Source organism: Eleutherodactylus coqui, chromosome 4, assembly GCF_035609145.1.
Source record: "Eleutherodactylus coqui strain aEleCoq1 chromosome 4, aEleCoq1.hap1, whole genome shotgun sequence".
NCBI lineage: Eukaryota > Metazoa > Chordata > Amphibia > Anura > Eleutherodactylidae > Eleutherodactylus > Eleutherodactylus coqui.
The window spans coordinates 96,013,318-96,031,492 of NC_089840.1; the positions used below are offsets into that span (position 1 = coordinate 96,013,318).

General features: G+C 44.7%; 1 protein-coding gene across 7 annotated transcripts in view; it reads right to left on the reverse strand.

Annotated features, from left to right (window-relative positions):
• LOC136625585 (arylsulfatase H-like) overlaps positions 1–18,175 on the reverse strand; it is a 381,691-nt gene that overhangs the window by 58,264 nt on the left and 305,252 nt on the right. For 6 of the 7 annotated variants that reach the window (XM_066599908.1, XM_066599906.1, XM_066599903.1 and 3 more), the window contains exons 3-4: positions 16,082–16,216; positions 12,854–12,975 (exon numbers count right to left, since the gene is read on the reverse strand). In XM_066599908.1, the coding sequence (XP_066456005.1) occupies positions 12,854–12,975; positions 16,082–16,216 (257 nt within the window). Of the gene's footprint in view, positions 1–7,446; positions 7,580–12,853; positions 12,976–16,081; positions 16,217–18,175 lie in introns of those variants that run through there. The other variant, XM_066599909.1, reaches the window with a different exon arrangement.

Genomic DNA, 18,175 nt, shown 5'->3' on the forward strand with positions numbered 1-18,175 from the left:
ACAGAATGAATACTGTGTGGGCACGTGGACTGCCCATTGCTATGTCAGTCGCAGCACCTTGGGCATCACAAGGTATTTGCTGGGACCGAGCCTGGCCAAGGGCCCGCTCACATCCTTTCAACACAGGCTACAGCGGGTCCTGGTCATGGTTTCTTGGCCTTGTAAGGCCACCTCCTCCTCCTGCTTGGGGTCAGGTGATCAGCAATGCCATCATGTATTTTCTTTTGTGTTACCACAGTTATCTGAGAAACTTGTTTGGGCCAAAGGAGAGGAGCATAACTGCATTAATGTTACAGGGGTCTGCCTATACTTCAGCTGCAAAAATGTTACAGGGGTCTGCCTCTACTGCTGCTACACAAATGTTACAGGGGTCTGCATATACTGCTGCTACACAAATGTTACTGGGGTCTGCCAATACTGTTACTACATAAATGTTACTGGGGTCTGTCTATACTGTTACTACTGAAATGTTTCTGGGGTCTCCCTAGACTTCTGCAACATAACTGTTACTGGGGTCAGCTTATACCTTTGCTACAGGAATATTACAGGTGTCTGTGCATACTATGGGTGCACTAAGTTTTCCCATCGCGGTGTTCTACCTATCAGGCCCCCAAAAAACACTCACTGACTAGGACATGGAGTGTGGTCCGAAGCCAACATGTATTTTCTCTCACGTTACCACAGCTATCCGGGGCACTGCAATGGGATTTCTTTATGTACCTTCTCTGGGCTCCTGGGACCCACCCATGCTGTGGGTGCACACAGACTTCCCACAGCGGAGTTGTACCTGCCTGGCACTTTAAAAAAAAAACAGACTGACTAGGGCATGGAGTGTTGGCCGAAGACAACATGCATTTTCTCTCACGTTACCACAGCTATCCGGGGTACTGCATTGGGACAAACAAGAGGAGCGATACAGCACTAATGAGACGTTCACAGCTACGCTAGCATCGGAGTCAGCTCTATGCCCGCGATTGATGAGGGTTTGTGCAGAGGCCTATGTCCTGGGCGCAGTGAAAGTCTGCCATGTTTGGGCACTCTGATTTCTTTATATGTACTGTCTTTAAGTTCCTTGGGCCCACCCATGCTGTGGGTGCACACAGACTTCCCATAGAGGTGTTTTACCTGTCTGTCCTCAAAAGACTGACAGACTCGGGTAGGGTGCAGAGTGCAGATGGTTTACCCCTTGCATTGCGGATAAGGTATCCGACACCCAAACAGAATAAGTAGTGTGTGGACACATAGATTCCCCATTGCTATGTCACTCGCAGCACCTTGGGCCACACAAGGTGTTTGCTGGGACTGAGCCTGGCCAAGGGCCCGCTCACATCCTTTCAGCACAGGCTACAGCGGGTCCTGGTCATGGTTTCTTGGCCTTGTGAGGCCACCTCCTCCTCCTGCTTGGGGTCAGGGGGTCAGCATTGCGCATCATGTATTTTCTCTCATGTTACCACAGTTATCTGAGAAACTCGTTTGGGCCAAAGGAGAGGAGCATACCTGCATTAATGAGACCTTCACAGGTGTACTTCCTGCCTACGATTGCTGAAGCTGTTGGCCGAGGCCTATGTCCCGGGGGAACTGCAACGGCGCCAGGTTGGGCCTGTGGAACTTTTTCCTGGCTAATGCAGTCTTTGGAGCGGTGAAAGAAAACGTAACGGATTTACTGAGACTTTCACAGGTGTGCTAGCATCGAAGTCCGCTTCCTGCCTACGATTGCTAAAGTTGTTGGCCGAGGCCTATGTCCCGGGGGAACTGCAACGGCGCCAGTTTGGGCCTGTGGAACTTTTTCCTGGCTAATGCAGTCTTTGGAGCGGTGAAAGAAAACGTAACGGATTTACTGAGACTTTCACAGGTGTGCTAGCATCGAAGTCCGCTTCCTGCCTACGATTGCTGAAGCTGTTGGCCGAGGCCTATGTCCCGGGGGAACTGCAACGGTGCCAGGTTGGGCCTGTGGAACTTTTTCCTGGCTAATGCAGTCTTTGGAGTGGTGAAAGAAAACGTAATGGATTTACTGAGACCTTCACAGGTGTACTAGCATCGAGGTCCGCTTCCTGCCTACGATTGCTGAAGCTGTTGGCCAAGGCCTATGTCCCGGGGGAACTGCAACGGCGCCAGGTTGGGCTTGTGGAACTTTTTCCTAGCTAACCCAGTCTTTGGAGCGGTGAAAGAAAACGTAAGTGATTTAATGAGACCTTCACTGGTGTACTAGCATTGAAGTCCGCTTTATGCCTACGATTGCTGAAGCTGTGGCCCGAGGCCTATGTCATCAGCGCAGTGTAAGTCTGCCATGTTTGGCCACTCTGATTTCTTTATTGTTCATGTCTGGGGTTAGGTTGGACCCACCTATGCTGTTGGTGCACACAGACTTGCCATTGCGGTGTTTGACCTGTCTGGCACAAAGACACTGACTGACTTGGGTAGAGGGCAGAGTGCAGATGGCTTTCCCCTTGCGGTGTCGATTGAACTATATGACACCTAGACAGAATGAATACTGTGTGAGCACATGGATTCCCCATAGCGATGTAACTCATGCCCACGTTTGCAGCTCCTGACGGAGGTTGGCACTTTATTGGAATGAAGATTAAACGTCAATTTCTCATTGATTCTCAACTGCATTGTGGGCTATCGCCCCGCCCCTTTTAAAGAGGGTCGCTACCTGGCCCTGCCAACCCTCTGCAGTGTGTGCCTCCGGTTCCTCCGCATCGCAGACGCACTTATAAATAGACATGAGGGTGGTGTGGCAATGAAGTGAGCGTGTGGCATGAGGGCAGCTGAAGGCTGCGCAGGGACACTTTTGTGTGCGCTGCAGATGCAGGGTCGTGCGAGGGGGTTGGGCAGCATGTAACTCAAGAGAAGAGGCAGTGGTGTGTCCTGCAGCAGTGATTGTGCTTGGTTGGAGGTAGTGTGGTGCTTAGCTAAGGTTTGCCTTGCTAATGAGGGTTTGTCCAAAGTAAAAATTGTTAGGGGGGGGGGCACACTCTTTCCGCTATTGTGGCTTAATAGTGGGACCTGGGAACTTGAGATGCAGCCCAGCATGTTGCCCCTCGCCTGCGCTATCCGTTTCTGTGTCGTTTCCATCACTTTTTTGGGTTTTCCAGATTTTCACAAATGAAAACCTTAGCGGAGCATGGGTCATATACAAAAATGCTCGAGTCGCCCATTGACTTCAGTGGGGTTAGTTACTCGAAACGAACTCTCGAGCATCGCAAAAAGTTCGACTCGAGCAACGAGCACCCGAGCATTTTGGCGCTTGCTCATCTCTATAGAATATTGATTGATTAATTCATTTCATTTAGTTTTTCTCGTCTAGCTTTTGTTTCTGTTCTCCACTTCTTCCTACATTCCTTTTTATTTCTCTTGTAGTGGGCCAGCGGGTACTACAGAACACTAGCAGCACACTTGTCCTGTCTTACCTCTCTGTATGCCAGGTTTAATCTTATGCTAGTGGGCGGGTAAAGAGAGAGATGATAAAAGGTAGTGACGCAGAGCAGTTAGCAGACTCAGCCAGGAGAGAGTAAGGAGAAGGTTGCAGTTCCGTGGTCGGAGAGGAGGAGTATTCAGCGAGTTATCCCTAGCCAAGGTAGAGTGTGGTGTACGACCCACTCCGTTGCTATTCTACAGCAGACTCTTTCTTTCCAGAAGACTCTTTCCGAGGTGCATCTTCATCAAACAGTGAGTTACAGCTACCCAGTGAAAATAAAGCCAGGATCAGCATATAGTCACTAGCCTCTCTGATTCACGAATATACCTTCAGTTAAAGCAAACTTAAATCTGTTCATCTAACTTCACTATTGGGGAGAATTGTCTAGTAAATCAGTCTTCAGCTAAATAATAGAGCGTTGAAAACCAGCGAATCATCAAATAAACCTTACTGTATCTTGTCTGTCTTATATTGCAGCCTTGTTCACCTGAGACAAAGAGCTCCACAGAAAGTTGAAAAGTTGACCTGTTATTTACCAATACCTCTGGCCATACCTACTGTAAGTGTATTGGGGTGTTACACTCTAATATTCAGTTCAAACATGAAAATTCTATCTATCTTTATCCGATTATTCTCTCAGACACTTCATTGATCAGACTTCTCCACGCAGTCAAACGTGTTTTCGAGAGAAGCCATGAAGTATTTTGGTGCTTGGGACTGGCACATAGCTGCCTTACAATTGTTGTGTTTAGTTGATAATGCAACCATGCTGTTGGGTTACATGGAAATTACACCCTTTTTTATATATTTGTCCAAAATCCCCTCCCATTGTGTCTTTGTTATAGTTTTGGTAAAGTATGTCCCCAGTAAATACTAAGGAAGGGGCATTCTGGCCCCAAAATGTGTCTATTTATGCTGGATAGTAATAAAACAGAGAAGTTGAGCTAATATTTTCATGTGTTTGTGCTTCTCTGAAAATGTTGCACCTATACCCAATTTTTAATTGCTAATTAGCTTAGTCTTCACAGGTATTGGCAATCACAGAAAAAATACTATCTATTTAAGTTTACCAGATTGACCCAATGTTCACTATTAGAGATGAGCGAGTATACTCACTAAGGCACATTACTCGAGCGAGTAGCGCCTTAGCCGAGTATCTCCCTGCTCGTCTCTAAAGATTCGCGGGCAGGGAGCGGCGGGGGAGAGCGGGGAGGAACGGAGGGAAGATCTCTCTCTCCCTCTCCCCCCCCCCCCCCCCCACTCCCTGCTGCAACTCACCTGTCACCCGCGCAGGCCCCTGAATCTTTAGAGACGAGCGGGAAGATACTCGGCTAAGGCACTACTCGCTCGAGTAATGTGTCTTAGCGAGTATACTCGCTCATCTCTATTCACTATGCGAACATAAAATTTTTACCTGCGTGTAGCGGTGCTAAGTGTGTGCGTACCTGCAGGCAGCGGTGCTGTGTGCGTGCATTCCTGCGTGTAGCGGTGCTGAATGTGTCTGCATACCTGCATGTAGTGGTGCTGAGTGTGTGTGCGTGCGTGTAGTGGTGCTGGGTATTAGTTTATCTTGACGCCAACTCAAGTACAGGTGGAGTCAAGATACAAGGAGTTTGACAGGTGGTTGATGCCCCCTGTTACTGATTGGCTGTCCTGCATTGTAAACTCACAGGTCCTGTAGCCACCACTGGGCACCACGGAGGAAGGGGACAGGTCAGCTCGGAACTTATGAGCGCTGGTGGTCAGCGGAGGAGGCCGTGAAGGAAGAGGAGAGCGGTCGCTGTGCAGTCTGCAGCGCTGTTGCGCCAGGGAGTGCTGACCGGCGGCCCGGCGAAGTTCAGAAAGCTGTGCTGTGGGCCGGAGCGGTGAGCACTAATACCTGCAGCCGCCAAGGACACTCACAGGGGCCCCGCAAAGGGGAGGGCAGAGTCTGTGCAGCGCTGCTGCCAGGAGGCCGGTGCTGCTGCTGGGGACAGTCACAGCGGGAGCAATGACAGGAAGAAGCTGCCGGGGACACTGCCGCCGGTGTCGCGCTGCTAACATTCACGGTAGCGCTGCTACTGGTAGCGGTGTAGACGCAGACGCCACTGGGAACACTTACAGGAATAAGCCACCGCCTGTGCAGCGCTGCCCTCTATCAGATCAGCGCTGCTGCCAGAAGGCCGCAAGCGCCGGCGGCTCTAGTGCCGGCAGGAACAGCCACAGGAACAGGCTGCCACCGGGGGTAATCCACCGCCACAGCCAGGGACTCTGCCAGAGGTGCAGCGCTGCTGCGTTGAGGCCGCTGCCGCAGACAATCACAGCGGGGCCAGCAGCACATGGGGTATACTCACTGGAGGAGACCACTGTGCGTTGCTCAGTTCCAGGACCTGCTGAGTAATAACAGCCTATCAGGGACAGGGGACGTCAACCTCCTGTCAAGCACCTAGTATCTTGACACCACCCACACTTCTGGTGGCGTCAAGATACACTAATACAGTGGTGCTGAGTGTGTGTACCTGCTTGTAGCGGTAGTGAGTGTGTGTGTACCTGTGTGTAGCAGCGCTGAGTGTGTGTACCTGCATGTAGCAGTGTTGAGTGTGTGTGCACGCATACCTGTGTGTATTGGTGCTGAATGTGTGTGTGTGCGTACATGCGTGTAGTGGTGCTGCGTGTGTATGCGTACCTGCATGTAGCAGTGCTGAGTGTGTGTGTACATGCATATAGCGGTGCTTAGTGTATGTCTGTGTGCGTGCCTGTGTGTAGCAGTGTTGAGTGTGTGCGTACCTGCGTGTAGCAGTGCTGAGTATGTACCTGCATGTAGCAGTGCTTAGTGTATGTGTGTGTGTTTTCCCTCCACTGTGTGTACCTACGCTGTGTGTCTGTACTTGCATTGTGCATGTGTGTGTGTGTCAGTGTATGTGCTCACCTAATGGGGGTCTGCCGGGCTGTCAGCACTGTTGAGGCAAAGAATGCAGCAGCACACAGAGAGCCTCCAGTAGAGGAGGAGGGGGGAGGGAGGAGTGACGGGACCCAGTGCAGGGAAGTGCTCTGTGAAGTGCTTTGGAGGGCTTTCTTCTTGTCATGCCGACCTCACCAATGGACTATTTTGTAAAAATTCCATATTTAATAGCATTTTTTCCATATTTAATGGCATTTTTTACAAAATAATATCAAAAAAGCACACAATGATATGTAAACCTTAGAACAGGAATTAAAATGACTATCTACAGGTGAAGAACTATCTGATTACATGCAAAAAATGGATGGTGTGTTTAACAGGTTTAAAGAGGATCTTGAGAATACTAAATGTGCCAAATGGAGTACAGATGTTGACAATTACAGCTCAGGCTATGTATATAACTGCCAGGCCCATGGCGGATTCACTACAAGATGAATGCAGGGTGAAGCCAGAAGGGCAAGAGGTAGCATGAGAGGACAACAACAGTGACAAAAGAGGAAGTCTCCTAGATTCGGTTTTACGTCCGCCAGTTCCGATTCAACGGATGATTCTTTACAGGGTGGTAAAGTAAGGGGACAGTCTTTTTTAGTACAACGTCCACTCCTGAGAACAAAAACGAAACATCCAGAAGATGGAAATCCCGGAGAGGTGGCAGGAATCATCACAGAAGCAAGAAAGGATATTCCAGACATCACAACCAGGGCAGGAGCCTGTCAAAGGAACTGACAACGTATCTTTCACTAGTGGTGAATATCTTTTCTAAACCTCTTACACAGGTACAGGTTGAGGTATTGGCAAAGGGTTTACATGGCTTTTGTTGAGGAGAATTTTGTCTATACCTCGCCAGGCTGGACTCATGTCCGTGCCTGATGGAGGTATATAGACGATACTTTCTTTCTCGGGGACGGTACCATGGAGGATTTACAGATATTCTACGGGAATTTGAATATGATTTTTCCGGAATTGAAATTCACCATAGCCCATTCTAGGGAGGTGATTCAATTCCTGGATGTCTCTGTGACTAACAAGGAGGATGTGTTCACGACAGACATTTACACCAAACCAACAGATAGGAACAACTTACTTCTTTATAGCAGTTTTTATCCGAGTAGAATGGTTAATTCTGTCCCATGGAGCCAATTCCTACGTGTACGTAGAATCACATGTGAATGTGCGTTTGCAACAGATGTGTGTTAGGTTCACTAGGAGAGGTTATATCGATGAGCTTGTCCGCAGTCTGTGTGGGAAGACACATACGGTTGACTGTGAATCACTACTAGAGATCAAAAAGAGGGACAGAGATTCCATGCGCATTCCGTTCATCTCTACGTATGGTCCCCTGAGCGGGAGAATATACCAGATCATAAGGAAACACTGGCACATTATGTCAGACTGTTGTCCTGAGGTCAGGGAATTCCAGTTGCATCCAAAGATGTCATACCACCGGGGACCAAATTGGAAAAACATGCTGGTACATACCTCCTGGACAGTGAATAGAACAAATCCCGGACAACGTACATTTTTTCCAACGAAGAAAGGTAATTTCCTATGCCTCTCATGTTCTTGCTGCGGCAATCTGGCTAAGGGAGACAGATTTTTCCATCCATTGACTGGTGAGATGTACCACATAAAGGGCAGATTTACAGGTGCTTCATCGTATGTAGTTTATACCATCATCTGTCCATGCGGCCTCCTTTATGTGGGCAAAACTACCATGGAGGTTCGCAGCAGGATTAACGGCCATAAGAGTACCATCAGGACTAAAAAAAAATGATTTGCCTGTCGCCAAACATTTTGTAGAGAGGGGGCATTTAGTAAGCCAGCTTCGCTATCCTGTCGTAGACCATGTGCCGTGCAGTCAGGGAGGTGGTGATAGAGAGAAACAATTGAAAATTAAAGAACTCAGATTTATACTCTGGATACACTCCAACCACATGGATTAAATTTAGATTATAACCCATTACCCCTAATGTAAATACGCCCATCTAGACTCTGTATTTTTAAAACTGGATATTATATGTATTTTTAGCAGAAATGTTTTTAATGATTGTTTGTGTTTTTGCAGGATTTCGGACGGTGTTATCGGCCTTTTGATACAGCATGGGTGTTACCGTGCGGCGGTTGCTGGTCTTCCCGGGGCAGTGGTGTGCGGGGTCCCGCGGTCGGGGTGTGTCCCCCTGGCTTGTTGTCCGGCTGCCGGGGGCGCGGGTGCCCGGCCAGCGTGGTGCAGCTGCCGTGCACGAGCTTCCTTTTATTTTCTGTTGGGAGTTGACTGTCTACCTCTCTCCGCCCCTGGGTGAAGGCTTTTGTTTAAAGGTCGGGCAGAGACTTGCAATCACTGCCAGTTATTGGTTTCCCTCAGTGTGCTAGCTAGTCTGCCTCTGTCATCTTGTCTGCATACTTTGCTATTGTCTGGAGAGGAGCAAGTTTTTATTTTTCAGCAGGCATGTAGATTGTATTTTCGGATGCGACCCCCGCTCCTCCGGCTCAGAGTCCCAGAAAGTTGGATTAATTATGTCCTTACTTCGGGGTTCCCCCCAGACATGGGCCTACTCCTTGCCTGAGAGTTCGGCTTGCCCGCAGTCAGTTGATTTGTTTTTTCAGGAACTTGGAGGTATTTTTGATGAGCTGGACCGTGCGGGGTTGGGGTTATCTCATCTCATGTCTCTACGTCTCTTGTTGGGTCTTTCTGACGCTGTCAAGGATCTACTCATTTCTCATCCCGCTCCCGTGACACTCAATCATGCCATGAAATTGGCGGTCAAAGCTGTCAGAAGGTTGAGATCTAGAAAAGAGGAACATCAGGCCCGTAAGGCTAGGAAATCCAGCAGGCCCGTTCCTCCTTCTCCCATGCCAACTTCTGATGCCGAGCCTATGGAAGTCCATCAGCTAAGTCTCGAGGAATGGCGATGGTTCCGTATGACTCATCGACTCTGTCTCTATTGTGGGAAAGCTGGACATCGTGCAGCGACCTGTCCTCAGAAGCGTCTACAACATCAGTCTGAACCGGCGGAAAACTTCAGATCCTAGGCGATCTTTGGGAGGATCACCTAGGATCACAGGTACTCCCTAAGTTGTTGGTGCCTTGTCAGATTGGCTTCCGGTCAAGCTTTTATGGATTCGAGTGCTGCCGCCAATTTGATTAGTTTAAGTTTTGTCAGACCTCTGATGACTGAATTCTCGGTGTTAAAAATTCCCATACGCTTCACTAGTATTGATTCTACCCCTCTGTCTGCAGGGGTTGTACAATGGAGGACTCCCATGTTACAGTTCACTGTGGGTGTTCTCCATTCTGAGAATCTGTTGTTCTTGTTAATGTAAAGGATGTCTGTTGATGTGGTGCTTGGTATGCCCTGGTTGGTTACATATATTCCAGGGGAGAAGAACGTTAAGGCAGACGCCCTCTCACGGAGTTTCGGTTCGCGGGAAAGTGAGGCTCCCGAGAATATCTTGGCACCTGGGGTGGTGGTGGCAGCTGTAGAATCGGATCTCATTCCTCATCTACAAAATTGTCAGCATGATGCTCCCTCGGGGGTGCTGGAGAGCAGATGGTTTGTGCCAGAGACCTTGCGTCTCAGAGTCATTGAAGAGTCTCACTCATCTGTTCTCGCAGGCCATCCGGGGATCAGGGGACTCTGGATCTTTGTACTAGATACTACTGGTGGCCAGGCATGTCTCCACAGGTTTGTTAAGGGATTCTCTGTCTGTGCACACAGTAAAAGTCGGCGTCGGTGTCCGGAGGGGCCTCTGAGACCGTTACCGGTGCCTTTTTGTCCGTAGTTGCATTTATCGGTAGATTTTATCACCGATCTACCTGAGTCTCAGAAGTTCACCACCATTCTAGTTGTTGTAGACCGTTTCTCAAAGATGGCACATTTCGTGGCGTTAAATAAGCTACCTTCTGCGATAGAATTTTCCAAGATTTTTGTAAAAGAAATCATTCGTATACATGGGGTTTCCGAGAACATTGTATCTGATCGCGGTGTTCAGTTTGTTGCGCAATTTTGGTGAGCCTTCTGTAAAAACCTGTGAACGTCGCTTTCCACCTGCAAACTAATGGTCAGACTGAGCGGTAGAACCAGGATTTAGTGCAATATTTACGGTTGTTTGCTAGCGAAAAGGCTCATCAGTGGGCAGAGTTCCTGCCGTTGGCAGAGTTTGCACTAAACAACCGTACTTGTTCTTCCACTGGGGTATCTCCATTCTTTTGCGTATATGGTCAGCATCCTCACTTCCTCACAGCTATTTCTACTCCGTCAGCCTGTCCTGCAGCTGATGTCGCCACAGATGCGCTGCAGGGGGTATGGAAAGAAGTACAGAAGAACCTGGAAGCAAGAGGGGCTCGTATGCAGTTGTGTAATGGGAGGAGTTTGTCAGTATCTGAACCTTACAGGATGGGACAGAAGGTATATTTGTCTTCTAGTAATCTCAAATTGAGGGTTCTGTCTTTGAAACCGGCGCCGCGTTACGTGGGTCCCTTTGTCATCACGCGGGTAGTAAATCCGCTTGCTTATGTACTTGATTTGCCAGCTACATGGAGGGTTCATAGGGTTTTTCATAAGTCATTATTGAAACCAATGGGTTGTCCAGATACAAAGATTTGCGCTATTAAATGCCTCTACAAAATCTATACAAGGCGTCAAAGAGAGCAATCTATGTAGCTGATGTATAGATCTAAGAGGGGATTATATCCCAAATAGTGTTGCTGCTATTATGATGTGCGTTGTGACATCCATTGAGGCTATTTTAACATCTGTTTATATTTATCCCGTGGTCTGAGTTACATATGGAGCGCTCCTGGGGCAGACGGAGCCTCTGCATAGGGGATTGCGAGGCTCCGCGCATGCACAGTAAGGGGTGCACTCTGCCAATATGGCGCGCATGCAATATGGAAGTTGGTCTACTGGTATTATAACATCGCGCGAGAAACTATGGTCCTCGCGCATGCACACTGGCCCTGTATGGACGCCGACATGCCACAGACCACAGGGAATTAGGGAGGACACCTCATGCTGACACTACGGGGTCACAATTGGTCCGGATATCCGTGCACACCACCTGTTACATAGGTGAGTTTTAATTTTGGTAATAAATAAACTTGATTGGTGCAGGTGGAATATATATGTGTTTGTTTGCACAGTGTTAGTTAACTTGGAAACGTCGTTGTTATGTGGAACTGAAAAAAAGGCATCCTCTGACACTTGAGGATGTGAAGTTGTCTTTGCACAGTTTGCTGCTTGTATCCATTCTTTTGAAGTTATCTCCAATGGATCAGCTATCCTCTGGCCGTGAGTGATCCAGGGGGCCGCGTGGAGTAGTTGGTGAATAGATCGGAGCTAACGGCTGTTCTCCTCGTCTTTAGCAACGCGTCACTCTCCCTAACCATGCTCTTGCACTGAGCTGCGTGCCCATAAACTTAACATTGGGAACTTTGACTAGCTCTAACAGGGAACTCACTGTATCAAACTTTAATTTTAGGATTTTACAGTGGTGAGGATGGCATAAATCCACTGACACCAAAATCCGCCACCAGGGGTCTTACAAAGGCATCAAAAATGGTGCAGGAAAAAGCCTGCAGTCTTATTTAGATTAAAATAAAACATCACCTTTACTAAGTTAGCTATAAACTCAGGGGAACAATAAAGAACCCTTATAAACACTATACTATACTACAAATAACTGAGCACCCGCCTCAAGAAGGGCGATCCCATTCTGGAACCTAACCCTGGATTGCCCTATTACACCTTGAGGCTTTATTCACACAAGCGTATATACACAGCTATTTACCTGCGTAAATACGCTGGGCCATCTGATTGAATCCAATGCATTCTTTCTGATAGCCTGCGTATTTACGCTTGCGTGAAAGCAGCCTAAATCATAAGTAAAAGGGTAAAAGAAAAGGGGATAAAAAAATATCAAAGAAGGATCCGGTCTGCAATGGCAATGAATAATTATCCAAATAATATCTATAGAGAAACACAGGAGAGGGCCCTCCCACTACAACGATCAGTATGTGAAGCCACTGACACTGCTATAACCAGATTGTCAAAAATAAATGAGTCCTACACGTTTCACCCATAAATGTACACAGCTCAACAGGGAAGAAAAAGATCAAGTGTCATGGCTATGTTAACAAATGAAAGAGATTAATCACAATGTATAGATCTTAAATGCTACACCAAATCCAATAAAAAAGATATTCTCACTCCAAAAATCATATATAATACAGCACCAGAATTAGGTATAATACAGAGATAAATTTCAAGGTGAGGTTATAGTCTTCCATATTTGTATCATGTAAAATACCTACATGTGAACACACCATTGGAAATGAATGGTTTTATCAGACGTGCTTTTTTGCGCACATAAGTGCGAGCAAAGAAATACTTGTCTGACTGCTCCCCAGAGAGTTAAATGACAAGTTGCACTATCATTATTCCACATACTATAATTGTACAAAAATAATTGTAGAGTAGATGATATTTGCTTACCAGACCTAAGAGCGTACCGTCCTGTCATAAAAGCAGCTCTGCTGGGTGAACATAATGGTGCAGCTGCAATGTGTTGGGTTAATTTAACTCCATCATTTGCAAGTTGGTCAATATTAGGTGTCCTATAAAAAGAAGAAATATGTTTTTTTTACTTATTGTATAAATGGTTTCTATGAAAAAAATCTTCATCACTGAGGCAAAAATTCTCTTGATATGTAAAACAGAAGTATCAAAGTTTTATACTTCTTCCTATAATGTTGGAATCCATAATTCTAGTACCATATACGATTCTTACAGTAACATAGCTGCCATAAAACAAGACTGTGCATACAGTCCTCGAGAACCAATCACTTCCTTCTATCTTTTATCATCATGTCATTTTTAAGTACAAAAGTCTGCACTGATTCTGTGCAGCTCTATTTTCTTTCCATATCAAAATCAAAATACTAATGACCAGCTGTCCATGAGTGAGTGATTTATGGAAATTGGTCAGAATAGCGCCTTGTGGGATACAAACACTATAGGTAGCTTGAAAGAAATGAACTTACCTGGTGCACGATGGGTTAACCCTGGTAAGGGAAATCCGACCGACACCCGCATTCCAAGTAAGCCTGTAGTAATAATCTTAGTCCGCAATCCAGGGGTCTGGAGAGACGTTTGGAGCAGGAACAGCTACCTGGGTGGCCAGGAGCTTGCAGTAGAAATGTAGCCAAAAGAGTTAAAAAGCCCCACGCTTTTTGGGGACAAGGGGGTGATACCATAAATGTGTATGGAGTCTCCGTGAGAGGTCAAAACCATAAGTTTATTGAAACGCGTTTCGGCATTTTAAAACCAATGACTTTCTCAAGCTTAACATAAGCCAACACAAACAGATATAAATACATTTAACATTACTCACAATGAGGAGTCCGTCTCGAGTCCCTTGAGCGTGATAAATCACATGGCTGGGTTATGGAATGCTACGTGCGTTCCAAATTTAAAATAACTTTTTCAAATGTACCTTAAAAGTTTGACATATAAAAGATATATAAAACCTCTACCGTAAACCTCCGAATAGGCATCCTATTCCAATCTATAGCAGTTGTCAACGGCTGCCTACATGATGGCTGCCTACATGATGGCTGCCTACGTAACTCCTTATTTGATGCAAATTAATTTTTATACATTAAAAATGAATAAATAACATATATAAATATAAAAAGTGATATCGTTAAAAATTAAATGAATGGCCAAACATCTAGTAAAAATAATCAGTCGGATTATATAATTCAATAGTACTACTAAAACAAATCACACTGCAACCATAAATGGCTATCTATAAATATTTTTAAATATCTAAAAAAATTTAATAATTAACAAAATACTTTTTTCTTCTTTGAAATCTTTCTCTTCTTTTTTTTTTTTTCAACTTCTCTTTTTTTTGCTTTGTTATATCCGATTCTCCTTCCTTTTCAATTTCATTTTCAATCCTATTGTATGCATTATCTATTAGTTTATCTGGGTAATGCTTCTCTCTGAAGCGTGTCTTGATAACCTTTGCCTGAATTTCAACATTTTCTTTATGTGTGCAATTCCTTTTTAATTGACTGAATGGAATGTTGTTTTTCCAGCTCTTTAGATGACAACTAGAGATGAGCGAGCGTACTCGGAAAAGCACTACTCGCTCGAGTAATTTGCTTTATCCGAGTATCGCTGTGCTCGTCCCTGAAGATTCGGGTGCCGGCACGGAGCGGGGAGCTGCAGGGGAGAGCTGGGAGGAACGGAGGGGAGATTTTCTCTCCCTCTCTCCCGCCCGCTCTCCCCTGCTCCCCGCTGCGACTCACCTGTCAGCCGCAGCGGCACCCGAATCTTTAGACCTGAGCACAGCGATACTCGGATAAAGCAAATTACTCGAGCGAGTAGTGCTTTTCCGAGTACGCTCGCTCATCTCTAATGACAACTATTGCGATCTAGGTAACTATTTTTCTCTACCTTTTAGTAATGTGTAATTGTATTGATGGAACCATTCATATGCTAAAACTAAATCTAGAAAAATTATTTTATCTTTATCTATAGTGTCCGTGAAGCACAGATTCCTTTTGTTGTTATTTAAACCATTAATGACTGATTTCAATTCGCCTTCTGTCCCTTCCTATATTAGCAGAACATCATCAATAAATCTACAGTGGAATTTGGTCTGAGGGTCCATAAAAGAATCCTTTTCATAATCCCCCATGTACAGATGCGCAAACGACGGGGCGAACTTGCTCCCCATCACAGTCTTGCTCAATGCAATTGATTTTCATAGGTGAAATAATTGTTCTTTAACCCCTTAAGGACATGGCCTGTTTTGGGCTTAAGGACGCAACAATTATTGGCTGATTTTCATCTCCATTTTTCAAAAGCCAAAACTTTTGTTTTTTGCGCAGCAAACTGTAGTTTTTGATGGTGCCATTTTTGGATACAAAGAATATATTGTAAAACTTTTATTATTTTTTGCATCAATTCTGCCATACATTTTTTTATTTGTTTCTTACAGCGTTAATCATGCAGCATAAATGACACAGTACATTTTTTCTGCAGGTCACTAAGATTTCAACTATACCAAAATTCTTATTTTTTTTAGGTTTTTCCACTTTTCTGCAATAAAAACCCTGTGTCTGTGTGATGTGCATGTAGCAGAAGTGTGTGTGTGTGTGGTGTGGATGTTACACAGCTGTGTGTGTAACGTGCATGTAACAGAGCTGTGTGTGTGATGTTCATGTAGAAGAGTTGTGTGTGTGATGTGTATGTAGCAGCTGTGTGCTTACAACTCTAATCCATCTCACTTTATTATATTAGTAAGTGGTGCATTGCACCACCAGAAACACTGGTACTATGATTTTCTAATAATTATTAGTCCACCGTGTACACAGTGTGAAATGATAAAATTACAGTTGCCTATAGCTACCACTAAGCTGATGACTTAGCGCCATACTGTTTTATTACTAATTTTAATGTATACAGCCAGCTCCACAGCTCCCTCCTGTGGTGGCAGATATGGAGCTTTCTATGAGAAAATCATAGTTCTAAAAAAAAGAATCAGACAGTGATCACTTACTTTAAGTGAAAAGCCATTGTTATAGATGGTATATGTCACCAGTCCCAAACACTTCATTTTAAGCTTAATTCTGTTTTAAGATCTCTTTAAAAAGGTCATAAAATTTACAATAATAGTGTTCAAATTATATTTTAAATGTGTAAAAATACCTTATTGTGGTGTTACCATAGCATCCAATATCTCCAATGCCAAGATCATCAGCAAGCATTATCACAAAGTTGGGTTTTGGGTTTGATGCCCTTATAAGTGCGTCACTGGCTAAATGTAAGATAACCAGAAAAATCCTAAAATAGACAAAGTCACATAAATATATGGAATTATATAACATGTACATGGTAGAGTCCACGTTACTACAAGTTCCAGATGCTCACAGAAGATAATTTCCATCTTACACTAGTTATATGATATTTGTAGCCACTCACATTTTTAGGATCCAAATAGAAGAACTGATATTAGATCCAGTTGAGGGAACAGATGTCATTGCGGGGCTCCTGCAGTTATCCATATCGCCTTCAATGCTGATCTACCATGCATACATGAGTCATAGTAAACCCTAGAGAGCCTCCTGGGCAAACATTTGTTTGCTCTACTGCTTTTTGTCTTGTAAGGATTATACAGAGAATGGCTAGGTGTAGTTTAGTGTATTTTATGGCTGTGTGCTGTCTGTGTAATTCCACGTACAACACACGATAGTCTATGAGGTTGTACACATGGACATGATGGCTAGCATGTGCCTAGCCTTATAGGGGTTGTCCCACTACTAGCTGTTTTGCTGCAGGAAACAGAGAGCTCTGCACACAGTGTGCAGTGGCTCAGTTGGTACAGCAGGCAGAGTCCTGTTGAAGTCAATGGGGCTCAGCCAGAAGTACCCACCAGGGCAACTGCACAAAACAGCTAGAAGTGGCACAACCCCTTTAAGAAAATTAGTCTAATACACCTGCTTTATAGGTTCCAAATTAAAAAGTGCCAAATAGTAGCCAAATACTACCACCAAATGGAGCTAAAATGATATCCCAATGCATTTCAGTAATGCAGCAATGAGGGGCTATAGTATAAGACACAGGGTAATAGCCCTGATATTACAAAAACCAATCTGATCGCTCTCGAAGCTCATTCAGAATTACCTTTCCTATTACACTAGGCAACAAAAAAATGTGATTTTTATGTCTAAGAAAAGTTTATTTGTTCCTGTTAGCTTATTGTAAAATGCAATGGAAAATAACTTTCATCTTAAAAAAGTTCGCTTTTGTGGTCAGGACATCGATAATTAAAAATATATGATTTTGAATTTCGAAGGTTTCAAGGACATACATAGGAAGAAAAGAAAATAAATTACTTACAATCATGAGCCAAAGTCATTATACAAGTATGTCCATACAGTTCAAAATTAATGAAAATGTATGGTTCTTTTCATAAATCCCTTCCAGTAGCTCACTCTTCACATCTCAAGGAGGAGTACAGTAGTGTCAAATTCCTGTTACAAGTTCTGATGTACGATCAGCATGGTTAGGAGGTAATTAGAGACTTCAAGAAGGTTGCTCTCCTAATGGGTCTTCAAGGTGGTTTCATAAAGTTTCCTTGCTATCTTTGTCTTTGGGGTAGCAGACCCAAAATTAAGCACTACCATCAACGAGACTGGCCTGAGCGTGTTGACTTCACTGTCGGATGAAGCAACGTCACGTGGGAACCCCTAGTAGATCCTAAGATGATTCTGATGCCATGTTTTCACATAAAACTCGGGCTTATGAAACAGTTTGTCACAGCTCTAGATAAAGAATCTATTAATTTCACAGGAGGCAGTAGTCTATTTACTTTGACAGCCCTTCATGGGATAGACTAATAATAAAAACTAAATTTTATTTCATAATTTAAAAAAAACATGTAGCACCATTAGGGCACACCAAGCACAAAACAAAACAAAAAATATGTAATGGACTGAGTATAATGGCCATCACACCAGGATAGGAGAATCTTTTTGTTTGGAAACACAAGTGGGCCTAAAAAATCAGCCTCAATGCCACCTGATGTGATTGATTATCTCGAGATTGATGAAAAACACGAGAACAAAGATAATGGCAAATCTCCGTGATCCTACTCGGATAGAATAAACAAACAATATGATTCATGTAGGAGAATTCTTATAAAACTTCAACGCGTTTCCCCGTGGATTCCACGGATCATCAGGAAGTTATTACTAGGTTCCTCAATTTATAATTCAAAAATCTCATTACCGGGCCAGTTCA